General features: G+C 37.7%; 2 protein-coding genes across 7 annotated transcripts in view; both read right to left on the minus strand.

The window, feature by feature from the left end:
• Positions 1–5,966: 5,966 nt before the first annotated feature.
• The window catches only part of ccdc13 (coiled-coil domain containing 13), a 52,213-nt gene continuing 34,062 nt past the window's right edge, over positions 5,967–24,117 (minus strand). For 2 of the 6 annotated variants that reach the window (XM_057334305.1, XM_057334306.1), the window contains exons 3-16: positions 13,291–13,489; positions 12,748–12,896; positions 12,512–12,654; positions 12,315–12,386; positions 11,586–11,699; positions 11,401–11,505; positions 11,070–11,234; positions 10,750–10,926; positions 10,342–10,548; positions 10,167–10,261; positions 9,541–9,666; positions 8,621–8,772; positions 8,333–8,438; positions 5,967–8,151 (exon numbers count right to left, since the gene is read on the minus strand). In XM_057334305.1, the coding sequence (XP_057190288.1) occupies positions 8,001–8,151; positions 8,333–8,438; positions 8,621–8,772; positions 9,541–9,666; positions 10,167–10,261; positions 10,342–10,548; positions 10,750–10,926; positions 11,070–11,234; positions 11,401–11,505; positions 11,586–11,699; positions 12,315–12,386; positions 12,512–12,654; positions 12,748–12,896; positions 13,291–13,487 (1,959 nt within the window). In that variant the 5' untranslated portion in view covers positions 13,488–13,489 and the 3' untranslated portion in view covers positions 5,967–8,000. The other 4 variants (XM_057334307.1, XM_057334304.1, XM_057334303.1 and 1 more) reach the window with 4 other exon arrangements.
• higd1a (HIG1 hypoxia inducible domain family, member 1A) lies at positions 16,901–23,178 on the minus strand. Its single transcript, XM_057334358.1, has 4 exons — positions 23,047–23,178; positions 22,291–22,371; positions 17,892–18,026; positions 16,901–17,773 (listed from the first exon to the last, which is right to left on the minus strand). The coding sequence occupies exons 2-4, from the start codon at positions 22,364–22,366 to the stop codon at positions 17,685–17,687; spliced, it is 300 nt and encodes a 99-aa protein (XP_057190341.1). The 5' UTR covers positions 22,367–22,371; positions 23,047–23,178; the 3' UTR covers positions 16,901–17,684.

Raw genomic sequence — 24,117 nt, forward strand, 5'->3', positions numbered from 1 at the left:
GGAAAATTTTAACTTTCAAAGACTTAAGCATGGACCTGTAAAAACTGATCTGGCTTTTGATTTAGAAGGTGGAGATGTTTTAAGCAGAAAGCTAAACCTATCAATTTATTCTGATGTACACACAACCACCTGGGTAAAAAGTTATGGCACAGAGTATCATACTGGCATGTATATTTGCAGTGGTGTTGAATCTGAAATTCCAGTTTTTAAAAAAATTGTTCACTTGATTGTGAAAGATGAAGAGGTTTTTCTTTTAACAAGCCATGTCCATACTGTGGGTTTGGACGATCATTTGCATGCATTTGTGATAGAAGATGCAATGGGTCCTTATTCAGTGTTTTTACTCAATGAATTGCCTTACCACAGACCATTTGACAAACAGTATTCATACAATACTGATGATAGAAATGCCTATATTGTGCCAACGTGTCACTTATTTTAAAAAGTTTACTGGCTTTATGTTGTTTCATGTGTTAATTGTGAGATGTTTAATAAAACCACTTGTTTGCCAAATAAACTGTGTAATTTACTTTTTAATACACTAATACTCTTAAAACATTGCGTCATTTAACATTTATATACACTAGCGAATACTATACTGTTTTTTGAGGGTGTGTATTTTTAAACTTGTAGGTTATTTTGATGCAATATATATTGTGGTGTTGTAGTAACTGCAAACGGTACAGATTTTCTGGTAGGAGTGGCAGTCAACACTTTTTAGAGTTTTTAATGTCAACTCTGTACACTAGTGTTAAAAATATCTAGAGTTATAATAGATCTAATTGGTGTTGAATTGTAACTCTTTACTCTAGTGTTGAAGAAATGTAACACTTTGTGGTGTTGACCAGTGTTGTTTTTCAACTCCACATAGTGTTATTAGAACTCTGTCATAGTGTTAAACAAGCAACACTTTCAAGAGTGTTGTTTAAACTCTGTAAATATTGGGACAATATGTACACTCGTTTGGAGTTGATTTTAACTCTACTAGAGTTGAATTAACACTGATCATTTTGCTGTGTTTGAACTGTTGTTTCCTGGGAAAAGCAAATGTGATTGATTTGCTCATCCACAATTCTTTGACAACCACCATTCAAAAAACAGACATTCCTGCCAACCCTTTCATGAGGAAAAGATCAATAAGAGGCTTTTATTCTGTCCAATTCTCCATTGAACATTCTGGATCACAGATAAAATAGAATTACTCCATTGCTTCAATGTCGCACACCAATATGTTGACACATCTATTGCGCGGTTCTGTGGATTCACACAAACTCAGATCTCAGAGAAAATAGTGCAGCTGCGCCAACCTTGTATCCTTGAGAGTGGTTAATAATCACTTCTGCCATCAAAGGTACGTTAGTGCCGTTAGATTAAAGTCAACTGTGAGGCACACCCCCTGCTTCTTTTCCAGGTCAGATGTAACAGGGAGGAACTGAATGAACAAATTTAGCTCAGGGAGTGCGTCATATTGGTCACGTCAGTGGCACAATGTGAAATATGAAGAAAGGAGCCAGAAAAGTTCGAATACGGTTGAAGCCTGCAGTATGGCAACAGGGGGGACAAATATTACTGTTACTTACTCAAACAGTGTCATAAATCAACAAATTAATGCAAAGATCATGCAATTCATGAAACACATGTTACAGTGTCTGTGTTAGTATGATTTAAGAGCATCAGCCACTAAGGATTGCCGTTCATACTAAAACGCCAATTCTGTATATGAATTTATATTATATTATATTACTGTCAATAACATAAGCAACAACCCAGAAATGCTTAACCGAATTGTTCGAACAGATTCTTGATTCAAACTGGGGTATTATCAACTCTTCGGATCTGCTGTTATAATCTGTTCTTTACTTTGGGATTTTCCATCCTTTATTCAAGGGATGTGACATTTGTGAGCTGTTATTCTCTTTGCTTTATTCGTTCATGACTGCTGTGAGAATACATCAGCAGTCTCCAAAGCCTGACTGACAAGGTTTTCTTCACTTTCTTTGAGAGCCAGAAGAGAAGATAATGATTAAAAACAGAGCAAATGTCACGATAATGTTAAGATCAAGGAATTACTATGCAGACTATGATAATAGGGTGCAGCGGGGATTGTTGATATAAATGACATGCTTCTTATAAATTACTGATTCTATCTCAATCAAATTTTATATCAAAGTTGTTGTTTTTTGTGATAGAACAATTCTAATACTACGTACATATATATTCTAAGCATGTGCACAAACTTTCAAAATGGAATAGCTAATTCATCGTAAAGGGATAGTTCACCTAAAAATGTATGACCAGAACACATAAGAAGATATTCTGAAAAATGTTGATAACCTAACAATGTACCCATTCACTTCTATTGTATGGACACAAAACCAATGCAAATGAATGGGTGCTGCCGTTGTTTGGCTACCACAATTCTTCAAAATATCTTCTTTTGTGTTCTTCAGAAGAAAGAAAGTCATAAAGGTTTGAAATGACAAGAGGATGTGTAAACGATGGCAGAATTTTCATTTTTGGGTGAACTACCCCTTTAAGGAGGCCTTGTATATTATGCTAGTTTAAAGTCACCATGAAATCAAACAGGAAAAGTGTTTTACACAGTGTTGCAGTGATTATTATAAATGATTTATCCGTGGACACCAATATTCTTTTTTATTCATTTGCACTTGTAATCTTCAATCAGAAACATTAAAGGGGTCATATGGCGCGAATACTTGTTTTTCTGTGTCTTTGGTGTGTTATAAGTTGCCCATGCATGTATTAGACACGTAAAATTGGTAAAATTAAAGTGTCGGAACAAAAGATGCATTCTATCTAGAAGCGAATGCTCACCCGGACCTGTCTGAAACGCCTCGTGTAACCACACCCCCACAAATCTATGTCAGTTGGTGGTATGATTTGACTAAGACCGCCCAAATGTATACGCAAGTAAGGTGGGCGTACCTGTCAATACAATTGCGTTGGAACCTGATGTTCCAAATATGGTAAGAGGCGTTACAATTCCGTCACCCACTTACAGTATTCGACCAATCACTACGCACTGGTTAACTGGCCAATCATAGCACACCTCGCTTTTCAGAGTGATGAGCTTTGTTAAAAATCTGCGCGTTTCAGAGAGGCGGGGCAAAGAGGAGATACAAACATGCACGGTATGTGGAAAATACAGCATTTTTGAACCTTAAATCGTGTATACACATTGCATTACATCTAAAACAAACGAAAATATTAGTTTTATCCGTGTCATATGACCCCTTTAAGCTCCTCTCCCCCTCTCAACAACAACTCTTCACCACATGACGTAAGCAACAAAAAAGAGGTAGGACTATACTGACTGTTCAATGGCCGGGCATTTTTAGCCCTCCCCTTCAGGCCCAACTTACAACAAACCAATCAAAACGGGAAGGGCAAAATAAAGCCCCGCACTACATTTTTTCTAATTTCAGAAGCCATTTCACTCGGATATCCGTCACGATACGGAAAAGAAGCCAATTGCAACTTCCGTTTCATGGTCAAATGTGTGTTTTAGGCCAGAAACATTTTCCATACAGTTAAATACAAGCACTTCTAGCTAAGCCTTGAAAAACATCTCCTTTGGTAGCTCAGTGGTAAAATATTGTGTCAGCAGTGCAAAGGTTGTGGCTTTGATTCTCAGGGAACACATATAAAATGTATAGTTCGAATGGTACTGTAAGTCGCTTTGGATAAGAGTGTCTGGCAAATGCATGAATATTATCATCCTGATTCATTTCTTCTCTATATGCATAATTAGCTCAACGGATATTGAATGGTTCAAGATCATGGGTTACATTTTCCAGGAATGCATTTACTGATTAAATCTATAGCAAAGATAATCTACAAATGAAGAGTTTGGTTCCAAAACGAGATAACCGTTTTATTTTTTGTTGTGCATTCCAATTACTATCAATCAAACTGCAGTTGGTTTGTTTTGATTTACCATAAATAACTATAACTTAACAGATACAGCTAATTAACACAATAAAACACAATAAAAACATAACATAATAAAAATCATAATTTTGGAACATTTTTAAAAATGGAGTCATCTCATTTGGAACCAAACCAAATTTGGAAATGTTTCTAAACCTATTATGAATGATGCATTCGTAAAATGCTCTCAGTATGAAATGAGCAGAGGATCAAGGTTTGGTTTACTAGATGGCCAGTTAGTAGTTTTGCACATATAATATCAATCATACACGTCGACATCTTTCTCTACTGATGCCACCATAATCCTTCTTATATGTAAAATTAACTTGATTTTGAATAGCAGACACAACAGCAAGCGATTTTGGCAATTGCTTTTATTTTCCAGTCATTGTTTCACAGCCAGATTCAGTGTCACAGTCGCTAACTACAATAATTGAGTCATGGAAAAATTCAGTGAGAGCGATGGGAAACAAGTTTTAAAGGGCACACAAAACTACAACATGAATCGAGACAGTATCGCTCGTCCCAAAATAGAAACACCCCACAGTTATTTAAATGACTTAATAATAGGGACTGACCCTTTCCTTTCAACGGTTTAATTTACTTGTAAATAATTAAGCTTATAAAGAGAGATACACCCGTGGGATTGTGGAAAAACAGCGTATCTGCGTTGGAGTGGTGCGCAGGGGCCGCCACCCAGAAGGCCCCTCATAAACCACACTGCCAAACCGTAATACAGAGAGACGTGATGTGGTGCCGCTAAGAGCACCAATCACAGCCCAGTGTGCCAGTCTAAACGCTTGGCCATGGCTGCAGTTTATTGTGCTATTTTCGCCTGATTTTGGGTCAGGAAAATAAAAGATCTGCCATTATGGGACATTACAGTGCACTGTTAAATTCTTTGGCAGTCATGTTGTGACTTTCATGTTTATAATCTCATGCATTCAGTTAGTGAGAGTTAATGAACAGTCACAGGCTGACTAATGCATACATGGAGGAATGTAATTTATGCAAGCTTTACTCGTGTAATCTGGTAATGTAGGGAATGATTTCATTTGATTTTAATTAATGGATCTTGTGAGAGAAAATGTAACCTGGTTGTTAAGCTCTGGTTTCATTTGATGTACGCTGCCCTCTTCTGGTAAAACGCTATATCTGACAACCTGAACGTTTTGAAAAAAGGAAACGTGTTAATATACAGTAAGGTAAGATTTTTAAATGAAAACAACATGAGACTCAACAGAACTGAGATAAAGTACTGAAGTACTGAAGATAAAGGATGAATGATTCACCTGTTACACATTTGAGCATTAAAAGAAAGTTACAGTTTTGATACAATTCAAACTAAACAGTAACATTAACAGTTCACACTATTTGAGGTATCAATCCCTAACCTTTAATACTCATTATTCATTAATTTATTACTAGTTATTATTATGACATTCAGGTTTCGTTTTTTTAAATCCATCATTTTATGGCGCGAAATGAATAGGCCTACATGTCTTCAAACGGCCGTGATTTGGTCTTGCACTATTTCACAACTGGCAAAGCTGGCATAGTACACTTTAACCTCTGCCTGCACAGCGGGGACTTATTTACCCAAGTTCCTGGATGTAGTCAATGGTGTGGAGGAAGCACTGGTCCGAAACGAGGGAATACCTCAGAGGAGTGGCACAGAGAAAGAGCCCATTCAGAGATGGAATGACAAATAGGTGAGTCTGTTACGCTGTTGACACAGGTATGCATTTGGCTCGGGGGGTTATTGCTGGGTATTCGGGAATAAATCCACACCTTTCGGGAGCTTTGGGGTCTGGCAGAACAATACCAATCTGTTTGGTCCATATGATCACTTATTTCAAAGAGCTTCATTTCCAGAACTAGTCTTTCTTTACAGAGATGAAAAAAGCTGTAGAAAAAGACACGGCTAAAATGGATTTCAATTTAATTATTAAAGCAAAAATATGTAATAATAATAATAATAATATGAATCATATTAGAATATGTAATTTACTGGGAATATGTATGTTATATAATCTTTAAATATATACAGATTTTGTTTAGGCCTAAATACGTATAGACATTTCAAAAACAATGCTTTAGCAGTTCATATGTGTAATTTACTTGTGGATTTATTTCTGTACATATCTAACAGATTTGACCTGACAAATACATTGATATTCTCTAACTACAGACTGACTTGATCTATGTAAAAACAAGGTCAATATGCTGGAATGTGATAATCACTCAGTCTACTCATTATCTTTGATTTATCACCTATGCCGTCAGTCACATACACAAAACAAGATTATAATGTGTGTGTTTTTTGTGTGTGTCTAAAGCAACAGTAAATAACCAGTCTTACATTATTTGCACACTTGTGGAAATGCAATTTTCAATTGAAACAGCACCACTTTTATATATAGGAGTCCACAAAAGCTTTGATGTGCACTCCTTGTATACCATGTACAGTTGCTCATAAGTTACTTATTTGACACATTCTAGGCACCATATTGTACATCTTTTTTCAATTCATTTCAATAGAGTTTGCTGTTAAAAGTTTGCTGGGTTAACAACACAATACTCTAACAAGCCTAAAGATACCCTTTACGCAAAGAAAATATATATTTTGCTATATATTAACTGTCAATATATTTATTCATTTAATATATATTTGAAATTCTATAGAATTATATATTGATAATATATTACAATAATACATGAGGAATTGACACTTTTCATATATAAGCACTTGGTTCCAATATATGGAAATGTATTATTTAATATATTGCCTTGTGTTTTCCTGTATATTCCCATATATTATTATTATTTCATATGGGTACAAATCACACACAAATATTAGGTAAAGTTTTAAGTCAGTCGCAGGACTGTTTAACATGTAAACATGATCCACAAAAGGAAAGAAAGTCTTATAGGTTTGGAGGGATGAGTAAATGATGACAGAATTGATATTTATTGGTGTACTACCGTTACATTTTTCGGCCTAGATGACCTCAGCTGAAAGGGAAAAGTAATTTCGAAGGTGGAGCGCGCTTCTATTATCAAATTCCTATTTGAAATACTATGCATGGATGAATCATGCACAATAACATGCATTACAAAAAGTACTGTAAACACTTGATTTTGTGTCGACTTACAGTATATGGCTTTCCCAGTCATACATCCCTTACCCGAAATCTCATTTCAAACACAAGCTGCTGTCTGTTTCTAAACGTAAATAAGGCGATTTTTCATCATTTCCAATCCAGCGTGATATTTTTGTCTTGTGGTACTTTTGCACTCATTACAGCCTCGGGCTTGCCAGCGTCCCTCAGGATTCTGGGAAGATGAAATAGTACGCCATTTCAAGAGGAGTACACTGCTTCAGCCACAGGTTTAAATTAAGCGTGGTGGAGCGGTGTGGGGAGGGGAGGCCTCAAACCAGGAAACAGAATAACTCATGTATGCCGGTATGAATGCCGAGGCTGATATGCTAAATGTAAACAAGAGGAGAGATGGCCAACGTGAGGTCAAATCATCGCGTATCGCTCGTGGTGGTGGAGGACAATAAGAAGGGGGCTCTCTGTACGCCGAGGGAGCTTGTTTTGGATTTGCTATTTGTTCTGGTTTCACACCAGGATGCAAAAATCAAATATTAATGAGCAACGTGCGTCAGTAAAGAAGGCAGGAAAGTTTGTTTCCAGTTTAGGGAGCCAAAAATGATAAAGAAAAAACGTCAGTTTTGGTATACCTGAATAATTTCTCAAAATGTTCACCTTCATTATACAAGTGGGGTCCTTCTAGTTTGAGTCTTATTGTGCTAACTTTATATAGTAAACATCTCATGACAACTTGTCAAGAACTTAATAACTTTCATTCTTTCGCAGTCAATTCTTCCAAATGATGCAAACTCACCTTAAACATGAAACATCTGTTTTATCTCTTTTCACCTCTCAATGCTGGTGTCCAAACATTGGCAGTTTTGTCTTTGAGCGATCTCTGTTTTCAGAGCTTTTCTGAGGTTGATCCTCACAAGGGAGGCTTATGCCAAACTAAGTCCCCTGGTCTCTGTGGGCTTGCTGGAAGCTCTGTTTGGCCGGTTCCATCATGTCCTTGTAGAATTGTAGGGCCTCTTTCTTTTCCTTCAAGGTGTTCCTCAGAGTGGTTCTCAAGGCCTCGTTCTCCTCCAGTTGCAGTGCCAGCCTGCAGGAGCAAGAAAACATGCCTGCATGTAGTTACTGGTCTGGAATGAGCAACTTATTTACCCTAATGTCTACAGAGATTAACAAACAGCTTAAACCATCAAGATATGTTTTAGAAACTTTCTTAAACATCTGAAATAAGGTCGAATGAAAATGATTGGCCAAGAAACAAAGAAAAGTACCGAGATCTGAGTTCATGAAGTTCATCGTCGCGGGAAACATCGGTGGGACTTCTGGGAAACAGGCCTTCGTGTTTCTCAGGGAGACTCAGAGAGCTGACAGAGCTTCCTATAAAAATACAAGACAAGCCAATGGAGAGAATTGAAAAAACATACTTGCTTTAATAATTGTTTAGTAATTTGTTTAGTGACATTCCCAAGACAGCATTTAAAACAAGACACAGAAACAATGCAAATCTGAATAAACTTCAGAAAACAACTAAACACAACCACACAATATCCAGTCAGAACCTGTTCTACTGCGATTAGTTGCAGGCCGACTTAATTCTTTCCTCGAGTCCAGTTTGGCTCTCTCCAACTGCTGTTCCAGCACAACTGAACGCTGCAGTTCTTGTTTGAATTTATGCTCGGCTTCTTCCCATTGCAGCTTCATCTCTTCCTCCCTATAGCACAGTATCAGACACTCAGTCACAACAATGACTGGCAATAATTGCTGTTTGCTAGGATGTTGATGATGTGCTTGGTATGTAAGATATTTATAAGGTGATTGCTTGAAAAACACTGTGTTTTTTCCAAAGCCTTGAGTATTTATAAACCTTGTTTTTGTCATTATTTTTTATTATTTTAATTAAAGTATTAAATGTTATATGCATTAAGAATACAGATGAAAGGCAGTTGGTCAGGTTGGATATGGAAGTAAAAAAGGCTATTTATGCCGTTTAATAATAAAATAGTTCAGAATAACTCTCTGCATTGCTATAATGTGTCACAATATAATATATTTTTTAATTTTCCTACATAAGGTGTTCTGATATGAAGGTAAAAGAGGCTATTTATGCTGTTTAATCATGTAAAAAAGTTCAGAGTAACTCTGCATTGTCATAATGTGTTATAATACAATCATTTTTAATTTTCCTACATAAGGTGTTCTAAAAGTGGAGCAAACATTACTGCTTGTTTGCCACTAGGGGCACTGCTGTATAATTCTTTTCACACCCTGGCCTGATAAGAACAAACACAACCAGGCAAGGAATATAATTCCCTCCGGAAAACACCCTCAGTGCTGAATATATATTTTAAGTAATATTACATTTAACACTATTGTACAAAATAATATAACATTTTAACTGCAAATTAACCATTTTGAAACAGAAAAGAGTGAAAATAATTCCTCTGTGGTGGATATGAATCACTTTCTAGTGTTGCTTTACCTGTTTTGCTGTAACTTGGTCAGCTCCAGCAGCCTGTCTCTCTCCACACTGGCAGCTTGATAGAGACCTTTATACTCTGAACACTGAGCCTGCAGCGATGGGACTTTAACAGCACAGTCTGAGCAGCTGTTAAAGTACAAAAAAATACTGCACTAGTATTGACATTTAGCAAAATCTGAAACCTACGTGACAAGCAAAAGTAGTTCACTAAGTGACATCTTTAAGGTCCAGTGTATAAAATTTAGCGGCATCTAGCGGTAAGGTTGGGAATTGCAACCACTGGCTCACTCCACCCCTACCCTCTCCCTTCGAAGCACTACGGTGGCTAACACAGAACTAAGATGTTGTCACGTTCTCGCTTCTTTGCCAAAGGAGATAACGTATTTACGAAACGCAATCTGTAGAGCAGTTTTTCTGTTTAGGGGAATTCGATGCAAGGGGATCGCGGTGTATGTAGATAGAAATAGCTCATTCTAAGGTAATTAAAACATAACGCTTCATTATGTAATGTCTTTATACTCCTTTGAAGACATAGTTATGTATATTATATTGCATTTCTGTCAACAGATCTGCCGAACCTGGACCTTTAACACAATTGGTGGTAGACCTGAGATGGATATAAATACCTGGTATAGTTTGACTCCCTGCGGTTCTCCTGTTGTGATGTCAAAGGTCTGCCATTAGGACACATCTTATTTTCTGACTCACCTTCTTTGTGCTTCTGCACCAGATACACAACGCATACATATTAAACATGTGAAAAAGAACACAGCTTATCATCTGTGGTCAGATGTGTCGTACCTTGATGGCCAGTTGTTGGATCTCCAGCTCAAGTTCTTTGACCTTCTTCTCTTTCTCTGACACCATATGTTTGAGCTGCTGGATGAGGGAATTGTGCTGCTGGGCCTCAATGTGCAGCTGTCTCTCCAGGCCCTGCTGAACCACATCACGCTGCGACCCTTTCTGACTCATATGACCGAGCATGGCCTGCCACTGTGTCTGCTGCTTCTGTTACAGGTGGAAGGTCAGAGGTCAGCTCTGCCAAACTGCATAAAATACTTACGTCTGCTTTAGGCTCATCCCTGGTTGATATAAAATATTACATTTTAACATTTATGCATTTGGCAGATGCTTTATCCAAAGCGACAGTGCATTCAAGGTATACTTTTTTTATCAGTATGTGTGTTCCCAAGGAATCTGTTAGCTTACCAGTAAAGCATCAACCAGTTCATCGTCATGTCTGCCCTTTTCCAGCAGGGTAGAGATCTGGGATTTCAAAGCTTTGACCTCTGTGCTCAACACTTTGTTCCTGGCTTTGAAGCCTTCTAGTTTCTTCTTTACGTCGGAATTTTCTTCAAAAAGCATTGCATAGTCCATGGTGAGTTTCTGCAAAATGACATTGTTATTTTAGCCTATAATCGTTAAATGTTTCCTATATGATTCCATCTTATATATTCCACATTTTGAGAGACATCACTAAGTTACACAATACTCATATCCGTAAAGATGTTTAATAACATTTTTACAACCTCCAATGTCTCCTTCCGCTCTTTCTCTATATTACGGATGTGGATGATGTTTCTGTCTTGTGTCTTCTGCAGACCTCCCAGTCTCATGATCTCCTCGTCCAGGCTGAAGTCACCCAGCTGCTTCCTCTGAGACGTCTGGCTCAGTTGTTGTTCCAGATCTCGCACCTTGAGTGTGTAAAATGTTAATAGTAACATTAGACAAAACCTGATTGACACAGAAATCAATGTATATAAAGGGCGCATGAGCTGTAATGGTTGTTTATATTGTTGCTTTGAAACCTTCTATATAATCTGGTGTAACTGTAAATGCATTTTAGACAGGCTGACTCACTCTGTTCTGAAGGGCTAGGATCTGTTGAGAACGACCTCTCCATCCTCCTGGATTATACAGTATCTGGGGAATATTGACATCCTCACCCACCTCACAGCTCAACACCTAGAACAACAGCAGTCTGAATGAGATCATGGTGAAATAGTAACCAATTGAAAAAAATTACATTATTCTTGTGCACAAACCTTATGAGCCATTTTTAACTCTTGCTTAAGGGCCTGGATTTGGTTACGGTACTCAGACAATTTGAGTTGGGCTGCTGATAGTTTCTCCTGTAGAGATTTGTCCACTGGACTGTTCTGAATAAAGATACATTGAGAACAGGTTTAAGGTTATCTATCAGTCAAAAGATTTTGGGCAGACATAGTGGACTCAAAAAGTATATGGACACTTACGTCACACTAAAAATGACTTTCAATGACTTTCAATGTATTACATAATAAAATAACAAACCAAGTGGTATCTGCAAATGAATAAAAAATACTACTTGGTTTGGCATTCTCCATTTTAGGTATCTTAGGTATTCACATACTGTTCAAAGCCTGTACCAATTAATGTTCTCCCCTCTTTGTTTGGTTGAACACGAAGAAAGATCTTTGGAAGAATGTTAGCAACTGACATTTCTGACCATTGACTACCTTATTTTTCTGTTGAACAACAAGATATAAAAATTTGGAAGAATTTAGGAAAACTAACAGTTCTGGTGCACCTTTGACTATCATTTAATTTTTTTCTACCATGATAGTCAATGGTGCCCCAGAAACCTCAACTGCTAACATTTTCCTAAATATCTTTCATTGTGTTCAACAGAACAAAGAAATTGATACAGATTTGGAACAACTTGAGGGTGACAGGATTTTCATTTTTGGGTGAACTATCCCTTTTATAATAAGCATGAAATAAAACAACATTACTTCATTCACAGTCCGTGAAGCTTTCTTCTGGTTTGACATCTGTCCAGGATGATTTAACAGTGTGGCCTGAAGCTTATAAAATTACACAAAATAAATGAATTAATAATGTATTGCATCCAAACTCTCAGCGTATGAAGAAAATGTTGCAGTTTGTCTCACGTTTAAAATAAAAAGATTTTTTTTGTTTTTGTCTTTACCTCTTTCTCCAGTTGTTTGACTCTGTTGTTTGCTAGTTTATTTCTGGTCTTCTCTCGTTCCAATTCCGCAGCCATTTCACGATTCTTTTTGGTCAGTTCCACAATTTTGGTCGCTGCAGCTTCTCCTGCCAGACCAGCAGTACCTTGGGTTGTTGAAAGATTAAAAATCACATGGTCGTCACCGGGAATGATATTTATCAAACACGTTTATGTAGATCAACCTCTGTAACACTTACCTGCTAAAGCCAGCCTTTCCTCTTCTCTCTTCTTCTTCAGGTGTTTAATCTCAAAGTCTTTTTCACTCAGAAGTTTATGGATTCTGCCGTTCTCATCTCTCAGCTCCCTCAGCTGCTCATGCAACTCCTCATTTTCATTCTGGATCAGTCTGAACGAAACCACAATGACTATTCCATTAATATACAGTATAAAGAGCCGCCACACTGACAAATAAAGGTAATGATTTCAATGTCATGAAATATATACTGTATATACAAATATACATTCATGTGCGAAAGTCTTCGTGTTGCGTTAAAAAGTATGGACAATTTGAATTATAAAAACTAATTGAACAGATCATTTTATGTTTACGGGCTGATTTATCACCACTGTGACCTTGATCAAGAATTTAACCACAGGTTTGGATAACAAAGTTAATCGGTAACTAAATTAGGTGAGGTATCTGCCATTACATTTTGGCTCTGGTAACAGGTCTTGTCTTACTCACAGCCACGTTCATCATATTTATGACAGCAGCACAGTGCATTTATTTTACGTGTCACCTTGCATTGACCAGATCCATCATGTCATCATCGTCTTCGGTGAGGTTCATATTGTCCAGATTGTTTGAGCCTGTATTTTCTCTGTCCAACTCCTTTCTCATCTCCAATCTTTTCTGGATGCGTTGAACTTGTTGCTCTTGAAGAGCCTGAAACTGAAGCCTCAGGTGCTCCTTTATTTGATCACTGTCACCGTTCATCACTGCGAAATCAAAGACAATATAACACATCACAGTCTAAAACCACGTTTATGCAAACTAATGTAGTTGTAAATGAGATAGAGCAGGCATGCATGATGCTTTAAAGCATTGGTTCTCGGGGTCTTTTTAGGTAGGCTAAGTAAATTATGCATAAATTATTTAACTAAATTATGTTAAGTAAAAAGACAATATGACATAGACTACATTAAATAGGGGCTCGAAGCAAATAATTATTATTATCATTAATACATTTCATTATAAATAAAAGACACTTTACCTTTATCCCTCAGTACACAGACTGCTCACTATCTTTTGTTTGAGATTATTGACAACAACTGGTAAGACTAGTTTAGTACTGAACAAACTTGCCAGAGTTTTAAAAGATTCGCGTAACCCGGATGAAAAAATAAATAAACAACAGGAAATACATAGAAGTGTTTTCAGTAATTTAAAGGCTTTTGGTTGTTAAACTAGCTGTGTTTAGACAAGCGTTTCCCGTCCATTTGTAGACGGCGCCGTCTCCATGGTAACGTGCTTCCAGGAAGTAAATGCAAAGATAAACTCGAAACCCTCCTGAGAATCACTGTACTGAACATCAATGCCTTAAGTGCCTTTAATGGCAGTCTGGTATTTGCTTTTAACCAAATGTTTAATGATGTGACGAATAAAATGATCGCCAAATCAGTGCACAGCATACTTATATTATAAAACATTAGCAAAAACCGCCAGTGGTGTGCAGTCAGTTCAATGTCGGATAAAATTATGTTTTTCATAGACGCGAAGGAGTCACTGTGAGCTGTTAAACCTTCAGAGCAAAAGTAAACAGAATAGATTGTTTGAGTTGAGCCTCATGGCGTAACGTTAACCTACTTACAATTGGTTTCCATGTAAATGTTTTATGTACAAAGTGTAGTTATCTCTTTAGTTCCCAAAACTCCACTTCTGAAGAAGATCAATTTATTTTACACGTCACGTTTTTTGCGCTACACACCCAGGCCAGAAGGTGGCGGAAATGCATCGGATGCTGGTTTGCCCACCACCGTTAGATGTCTTCTTCTTTTTCTTCTTCTTCTTGGTTTTTAACGGAAGCTTGCATCCATTGTGTTGCAATAGCACTACTGCCATCTTCTGGTGATCGTCAACTTCTCTGTCATATTCTAGTATGTCCTTAAATTCTTGTCCCACTAGACCTACTTTTATATCATCTATCATGTATGTTCTCTCTGTTCTATACATACTGCAATTAACAATTATCTATGATCTATGGTTTCTGCACATGACAATGCTCACATCATATAATATGGAGTGTACTGTTCAGTTTGCTGTGTCCTCGTCTTAACTGTTTCTTCCTTCCTGTTCCTTCCTTTACTTCCTACACTGCCAACTTTCTTTTTTAATGAATATTATTGTCTTCCTTTATGTTCTTGGTCCCACTGATGTTGCCACTCTCCAATTATTCTTTCCCATACCATGCTATTCCTTTCTGATTTTGATAGCTTGATTTTATCATCTATATTTTCTTTTCCAAGTGCTTGTTTTGCTAATGTATCTACATTTTCATTTCCTTTGACTCCTACATGAGCCAGGATCCGGGATCCAGATAAACGTTATTTTACCATCCTTCTCCTTAATCTTTGTGATTTTAAACAGTACTTTATAGAACACTTCCTGATGATTTTTGGCCATACCTACCTGATTTAAAGTGCATTAGCAGATGCTGAATCACTACAGATTAAAACTTGTTTTACTTCATTCTGTTCTATCCGTTCTGGAGCTAACCACATGGCACAATTCAACTGTATATACACTTAAGTAACTAGATGTTCTCCTAGATCTCTATTTTCAGGGTGGGAACTACCATAGCTGAACCTGTTATTCCCATTACTGGGTCTTTAGAACCATCTGTGTAGATATATAGTTTGAATACTTACATTCCACATAACTGTAAAACTGCCCCACTCAATATGTGAAGATTCTGCTCTAAATTGCAACAATTCAACCTCTGTAAAATCTAATAGCCAGTGCTAGGCCCCACTACAGTCCGAGAAAACTCTTTCCCAAATACACCCACATCTTTTGCTACTTCATCCCCAACCAACTTAACTAAGATGCCTTCTCTCTTTCCCAACTTGCTTGCAATACCTTTTTGCTCAGATGATTTTTGTCATGTCCCATTAAATTTATCCAGTAATTTGCACATAACTGCTTCCATTGAAGACCTGTCCCGCCTCTACCTGCAGCACACATACTGGAGACATTTTCATTGCTCCTATAGTCTTAGTGCCTGGGCTTGCATTTTGGCCAGCCTCTCTAATACAGACTTTGCTGCTGATCCAAATGCCACACATCCATAATCCATCCTTGATCTCATTAGGGCAATATATACAGTATATATATTTTAGTCACTCAATATCTGCTCCCCATTCCGCTCCTGCAAGACATCTCATAATGTTTAACACTTTCCTACATTTATCCTCCACCTTTCCAATATGACCCCTCCATGTGCCATTAGATGTCGAAGGTTAGGATTATTATTTATTAGACCTGAGAAGAACTTCTGAAAACTGGTAGAACGTTTTCAAAGCTCGCATTTCACCCATTCTCCTTACTTACACTGAGGTCTATAGCAAAATCATAGAAGGCTGAAGGACACGATGTTACACTAGTTAAGGATTCGACAACTGAAGTTACACCAGACGAACGCACACACCACCACCTTTTTCTAATAAATGTTGTAATGTATTAACGTTGAATACTGGCGGCGTTAACGTTATTAAATTTCACATTGCAGCTGTTTCAGACTGTTCTGTCTTATAAAGCTACATTTCAAAGTACAGCTCCAAATGGCTTTCTTGGAAGCCATTAAAGATCGATAAAATAACCTTTTAAAATGTTTTGTCTTTTAAAACTGGTTTGCGAGCCGTGTGCCAGTACCAAGTGTCATAGCTGGCCAAGTGGGAACTGGACGGGATTATGTTCCCAGGGTCCTTTGTTCCCCAGTTTATCTGGCATATAATGAACGCATGAATGGGTTAAGGTTAGGGTGCATCCTTGAAATGAAGAGTGGATGATTTAAAGATGGAATTAGGCTTGAAGATGGTATCCACAGACCTGCCAGTCGTAAAGCTCCACACATCCACAAAAGTAGCATTCATTACAGAAATTCATCTCACTGCCACACAAAGTTGGAGTACTTTCTGCTGTTATTAACATCTAATCAATCTAAATACGTCAGATATGATCTAATGCTAGTTTAATAAGCTCCTACTAAAGTATTTGTGTTGTGTTCAGCTGTATTTATCAGTGATGCATCAGGACTGCTGTTGTTCTATTTGATGTGGAACACACTGTATATTTTAAGACAACTCAGAAACATACTTCAGATTAAATCAGAAAGAACACAGGAATAGAAAAATAAACAGAATTTAGCTTTATTTGATTTACATTGTTTTTATTAACAAATATAAAAACAGTGGTAGGTCATATGCTTAATATATATTCATTCTTAAAATAACATTTTGTATTTTTTTTAAAATATGAAAGCATATCTATAATATTTAGTTACACTTCAAAATCAAACCACCAAGTAATACTCTATGCTCCCACAAACAAAATGGAACAAATGTTAAAGAGTTGGCATGAACATAATCAAACCACCAAGTAATACTCTATGCTCACACAAACAAAATGGAACAAATGTTAAAGAGTTGGCATGAACATCCTGTTTTTGATGACAGGTACACTAAATCTGCAAAGATCTATTGTAGTACCATTATTTATATAGCAATAGTGAGGTCCCCACTTAATGTGACGTGTGCCATTTCCTTACTGTACTTAAAAACGTTCAATTAAAAGGTGTAATGCCACAACTCTTTACTGAAACAAGGACATGAGTTTAAAATAAGCCAACAACCATGTTATACCATCTGTTTTTTAATGGACCTTAAGGTAAATGAGCAGTAGTTTGAGTGCAGAATGTGTAATAGATGACATTCACTTTCCCATCACATACAATGTACATTTAAAAGTAACATATACTGTTGTCCTCCTCAAACACATTGTTAACCTCAGAGGTTTATTAATGTTTAAATAAGAAAACGTCTAAAGAGTTCTTAAGAACAAATCCTAAATTATTTGGGCAATAAATAGAAAGATTCACCTTAATATGAGGTGGCTACTGAGGGTATATCAGGGACTTCACTTTTTTTCCAAAGCCTTCAGTTCTAACGCTTTCTGGGCCTCAGCAGGTTTCAGAACAAAGTCTCTGTACATGGTGTATACAACTCCTGCAAGCAAAACAGACGATGTTATGCACTTCAAAAGTTGCAACAAGACATGTATCTGCCCTGATATGCATGTATGTGTAAATATAGGCTATGTGATCCTGGGAACATTAGATCGTACCTAAAGTCATGGCTCCCACCACAAACCCTTGAGCAGCCACACGCATGTGAATTAGGTGGACAGACATCTTCATATCACCTCTGCTCTTCAGTTTGAACAGCCTGTATGCCACAATGGAAAAGAATCCAGCCATCCCTTAAAAGAAAGCAAAGAAAGTTCTCATTTGATAAGATACCCATTATATACACTGAACAAAATTATAAACGCAACACTTTTGTTTTTGCCCCCATTTTTCATGAGCTGAACTCAAAGATCTAAGACTTTTTCTATGTACACAAAAGGCCTATTTCTTTAAAATATTGTTCACAAATCTGTCTAAATCTGTGTTAGTGAGCACTTTTCCTTTGCCGAGATAATCAAAACATGTGTGGCATATCAAGATGCTGATTAGACAGCATGATTATTGCACAGGTGTGCCTTAGGTTGGCCACAATAAAAGGCCACTCTAAAATGTGCAGTTTTACTGTATTGGGGGGTCCGAAAACCAGTCAGTATCTGGTGTGACCACCATTTGCCTCACGCAGAGGAGTGGAGTGGACCAACATTCCACAGGCCACAATCAACAACCTGATCAACTCTATGCGAAGGAGATGTGTTGCACTGCATGAGACAAATGGTGGTCACACCACATACTGACTGGTTTTCAGGCACCCCCAATAAAGTAAAACTGCACATTTTAGAGTGGCCTTTTATTGTGGCCAGCCTAAGACACACCTGTGCAATAATCATGCTGTCTAATCAGCATCTTGATGTGCCACACCTGTGAGGTGGATGAATTATTTTGCCAAAGGAGAAGTGCTCACTAACACAGATTCAGGGCGTTTTCACACATAAGGGTTTGTTTCGAAACCTGGTGCGTTTTCTCTCTTGGTTCGATTCGTTTAGTCATATGTGAACACGGCAATCGCGCTAGGATCTGCCCCAAAACAATCGCTCCGAGACCGCCTGAACAAGGTGGTCTCGACCCGATTGCAAACGAACTCTGGAGCGGTTCGGTAGACGTGTGAAAGCCATCCGACCCAACGGACCAACGAACCAGACTGTATCACAATGTATGATGGGTAATTATGTAAAGTTGCGTGACGCAAAAGGGATTGTTTTGCTAATGGCTCCCTGTAACAATGTTCAAAGTAAGGAAGGAATTGGAGGCGGGAACCGGCGAAAGTTAAACCAAACTTTTAATAAAATAAACAAACAACAAAACGAAAGTAAAGTGCTGACAGCTCCCTCACAGTCGACTACCAGCCACACAAACACAATAAAACATAACATAAAATCCAGGCCTGGTTCTCTCTCGTCCTTCTCCTCCTTTTATGTTTCCCGAGCTCCGCCGTGAGATACGCGAGACAACGCGCAGCTGACGCTCATTATCACTCGCGTTACTGGCCGGAAAATAAACAGATGCACTCTGACCAATCGAATCAGAGTTTACTCGCACGTGACTTTTATTAACAAAGTTTGGTCCGTTTGGAAATATTGCCTTGTGAATGCGAACCGAACTAAAATAAATTTAAATATTGTAGCGATTTAACCCCTGGTTTCGGAACAAAGCAATCGATACACAGGTGTGAAAACGCCCTTAGACATACACTCACCTAAAGGATTATTAGGAACACCATACTAATACGGTGTTTGACCCCCTTTCGCCTTCAGAACTGCCTTAATTCTACGTGGCATTGATTCAACAAGGTGCTGAAAGCATTCTTTAGAAATGTTGGCCCATATTGATAGGATAGCATCTTGCAGTTGATGGAGATTTGTGGGATGCACATCCAGGGCACGAAGCTCCCGTTCCACCACATCCCAAAGATGTTCTATCGGGTTGAGATCTGGTGACTGTGGGGGCCATTCTAGTACAGTGAACTCATTGTCATGTTCAAGAAACCAATTTGAAATGATTCGAGCTTTGTGACATGGTGCATTATCCTGCTGGAAGTAGCCATTAGAGGATGGGTACATGGTGGTCATAAAGGGATGGACATGGTCAGAAACAATGCTCAGGTAGGCCGTGGCATTTAAACGATGCCCAATTGGCACTAAGGGGCCTAAAGTGTGCCAAGAAAACATCCCCCACACCATTACACCACCACCACCAGCCTGCACAGTGGTAACAAGGCATGATGGATCCATGTTCTCATTCTGTTTACGCCAAATTCTGACTCTACCATTTGAATGTCTCAACAGAAATCGAGACTCATCAGACCAGGCAACATTTTTCCAGTCTTCAACTGTCCAATTTTGGTGAGCTCGTGCAAATTGTAGCCTCTTTTTCCTATTTGTAGTGGAGATGAGTGGTACCCGGTGGGGTCTTCTGCTGTTGTAGCCCATCTGCCTCAAGGTTGTGCGTGTTGTGGCTTCACAAATGCTTTGCTGCATACCTCGGTTGTAACGAGTGGTTATTTCAGTCAAAGTTGCTCTTCTATCAGCTTGAATCAGTCGGCCCATTCTCCTCTGACCTCTAGCATCAACAAGGCATTTTCGCCCACAGGACTGCCGCATACTGGATGTTTTTCCCTTTTCACACCATTCTTTGTAAACCCTAGAAATGGTTGTGCGTGAAAATCCCAGTAACTGAGCAGATTGTGAAATACTCAGACCGGCCCGTCTGGCACCAACAACCATGCCACGCTCAAAATTGCTTAAATCACCTTTCTTTCCCATTCTGACATTCAGTTTGGAGTTCAGGAGATTGTCTTGACCAGGACCACACCCCTAAATGCATTGAAGCAACTGCCATGTGATTGGTTGATTAGATAATTGCATTAATGAGAAATTGAACAGGTGTTCCTAATAATCCTTTAGGTGAGTGTATATAGCCCTTTAGTAGTACCATAAAAAAAGTCTGAGATCTTTGAGTTCAGCTCATGAAAAAATGGCAAAAACAAGTGGTGCGTTTATAATTTTTGCAGTGTATAATTAATATATATATATATACTGTATACAGGTGCTGGTCATATAATTAGAATATCATCAAAAAGTTGATTTATTTCACTAATTCCATTCAAAAAGTGAAACTTGTATATTATATTCATTCATCACACACAACTGATATATTTCAAATGTTTATTTTTTAATTTGATGATTATAACTGACAACTAATGAAAATCCAAATTCAGTATCTCAGAAAATTAGAATATTACTTAAGACCAATACAAAGAAAGGATTTTTAGAAATCTTGGCCAACTGAAATGTAACAGAAAAAGTATGAGCATGAAGCACTCAATACTTAGTTGGGGCTCCTTTTGCCTGAATTACTGCAGCAATGCGGCGTGACATGGAGTGGATCGAGCTGTGGCACTGCTCAGGTGTTATGAAGGCAGGCGCTCTGATATGCTTCAGCTCTTCTGCATTGTTGGGTCTGGCATATCGCATCTTCCTCTTCACAATACCCCATAGATTTTCTATGGGGTTAAGGTCAGGCGAGTTTGCTGGCCAATTAAGAACAGGGATACCATGGTCCTTAAACCAGGTACTGGTAGCTTTGGCACTGTGTGCAGGTGCCAAGTCCTGTTGGAAAATGAAATCTGCATCTCCATAAAGTTGGTCAGCAGCAGGAAGCATCAGAAGCGTCTCGCCTGGGCTAAAGACAAAAAGGACTGGACTGCTGCTGAGTGGTCCAAAGTTATGTTCTCTGATGAAAGTAAATTTTGCATTTCCTTTGGAAATCAGGGTCCCAGAGTCTGGAGGAAGAGAGGAGAGGCACAGAATCCACGTTGCTTGAGGTCCAGTGTAAAGTTTCCACAGTCAGTGATGGTTTGGGGTGCCATGTCATCTGCTGGTGTTGGTCCACTGTGTTTTCTGAGGTCCAAGGTCAACGCAGCCGTATACCAGGAAGTTTTAGAGCACTTCATGCTTCCTGCTGCTGACCAACTTTATGGAGATGCAGATTTCATTTTCATTTTCCAACAGGACTTGGTGCAGTAATTCAGGCAAAAGGAGCCCCAACTAAGTATTGAGTGCTGTACATGCTCATACTTTTCATGTTCATACTTTTCAGTTGGCCAAGATTTCTAAAAATCCTTTCTTTGTATTGGTCTTAAGTAATATTCTAATTTTCTGAGATACTGAATTTGGGATTTTCATTAGTTGTCAGTTATAATCATCAAATTAAAAGAAATAAACATTTGGAATATATCAGTCTGTGTGTAATGAATGAATATAATATACAAGTTTCACTTTTTGAATGGAATTTGTGAAATAAATCAACTTTTTGATGATATTCTAATTATATGACCAGCACCTGTATATATAAATATGTAATCTTGTATATTAAAGTTACATGACGCATGTCATCAATTGCTAGGCAGTAGAACTAAAAACATTGTTTAAATGAATACACAATTCAGACCTTTGGATGGAAGCAAGGGATTATGACCATTAAAAATAAGAAATGGTTTACCTATAGGGACAAATGGATTCTCTTTTGCTTTCCTGATGAACTTGGATTCATTGTCTTCATATTCGACTGTGGTCATTTTAGCTAAATGGAACAGAATCAAAGAATAATAAAAAACAGAAATTAAACACCACCACTCTATTATTCATGATGATACTAGCAAAAAAAAACAGTATATTCTTCCTTAACACATCAGAAGTTTACATAGACTACATTCAAATTGAATGACATTCAGGTTGGTTTAGAGTTAGACAGATATCAACTTTAATGCCATGCCATATTAATATTTACATGTAATCTGCATTTAACAAAACATAAAAATGTAAATGTCCATAAAAATATTACTCTAGACTGGTTTCTGGAAATCTAAAGGAGCTTTATGATGTACAAGATTATATAATAAATGTGATAAAGGATTCACAGTTTTGTTCTTAGAATCACATTCAACAAAGTCACACTCGAGCCATGTTACATGAAGGTCAAACTATTTTACACAACGCATATAAAAGGGGACGTTTGTGATCCTAATAAAAACTTCACGGTGTATGTTGAAGCTATGCAAAAGGCATTTTTTACGTAGAAATATATTTTTCGTGAGCCTGAAATAAATTCAGATGTGTTGAGTTAGCAGTGACACAAGCATGCCTCTCAAAACAGAGAAAATGATCGCTGTTGTCTATTATCATGTCAAAGTTTACTGTTATATTAGTAAATAACATATCCCGATTTGTTATTTATTTTAAAGTAATAGAAAATTACCTTATTTAGGTAGTTGTCCGCTTAGTGAAGTATACCCGCCTTTCTTCCGGGTCCTGTAAGGAATGCGTGAGAGCGAGCGTGTACGGGAACAGGGTGATGTACATAGTCATGCGTCACAATGACGCACCACCTCAGCTATTCGGTATTACAAAATAAGAGTCTTCATTTAAAACGGACTGCACGACAAACTGTTAAATAAAAAAAAGATCAACAAAATTTAATCAACAAAATAAAGAAACAAAATTGTCATCTGGAAAGATAGCATAGCTTCTGGGTAGCGCAAACCTAAATGATTTGTTTTCCGTAATTTTATTTTGAAGAGGTGCAAAAACCGACTTTCCAAACTGTTTCCTTGTCAGTGACGATCACGAGTGAGTGGAGTGGACGTGCTTGCGTGTCTTGTCTGTGTTTTGGGAACGTACTGTACAGCAGTGTTGGGTGCAACTAATTACTAAGTAATTAGTTACTGTAATTTAATTACTTTTCCCTTGAAAAAGTAAAGTAAGGCATTACTCTTATTTTTTCGGTAATTTAATTACAGTTACTTCTGATGTAATTCAACTAAATACTCTGTGTAATATATGTGTGCGCAATAATGGAATTGACATCAAAATTCAAAGTCTAACTTTAAAATCCGTGCTTTAATGTATAATTCTCACATTTGTAATACTTTGGTCAGTTAATAAGAGTACGTGTGGCCCCAGCATTAGATAGCTTTACTATCGGACCAAACAAATCAATACTGATGTAGATGTAACATACATGAGCGATAAATGATCACTTGGGTACAGTCATCCATGTACGAAGTATTACTATAATACAGATAGAGAATTAGCTATTTACGCATGTCTGTAGTTAAATTATGGTATTCGGATAAAAAAACTCATGAAGACAGTGAGCAACCTGAGACAGTCACGTGTTATTCCCAATGTACTGCCAATGTTTCAAAGCAGAAAAACACTGTAGTAATAACAACTTCAATTTCACAAGGCCCACACTGCACAATTCCGTTTAAAAGGTATTTAATGTTGTCTGTGAACCCCCAGTAAGTAATTTCTTGTTTTACATAGT

This window comes from Triplophysa rosa, linkage group LG5 (genome assembly GCF_024868665.1).
Source record: "Triplophysa rosa linkage group LG5, Trosa_1v2, whole genome shotgun sequence".
NCBI lineage: Eukaryota > Metazoa > Chordata > Actinopteri > Cypriniformes > Nemacheilidae > Triplophysa > Triplophysa rosa.

Coding starts and splice junctions, on each gene's coding strand:
- higd1a (XM_057334358.1), bottom strand. CDS start 22,366: ATGACCACAGTCGAATATGAAGACAATGAATCCAAGTTCATCAGGAAA. Junction 18,027..22,290: donor GAATCCATTTGTCCCTATAG/GTAAACCATTTC, acceptor CTTTCTTTTAAG/GGATGGCTGGATTCTTTTCC. Junction 17,774..17,891: donor GGTGGGAGCCATGACTTTAG/GTACGATCTAAT, acceptor TTTTGCTTGCAG/GAGTTGTATACACCATGTAC.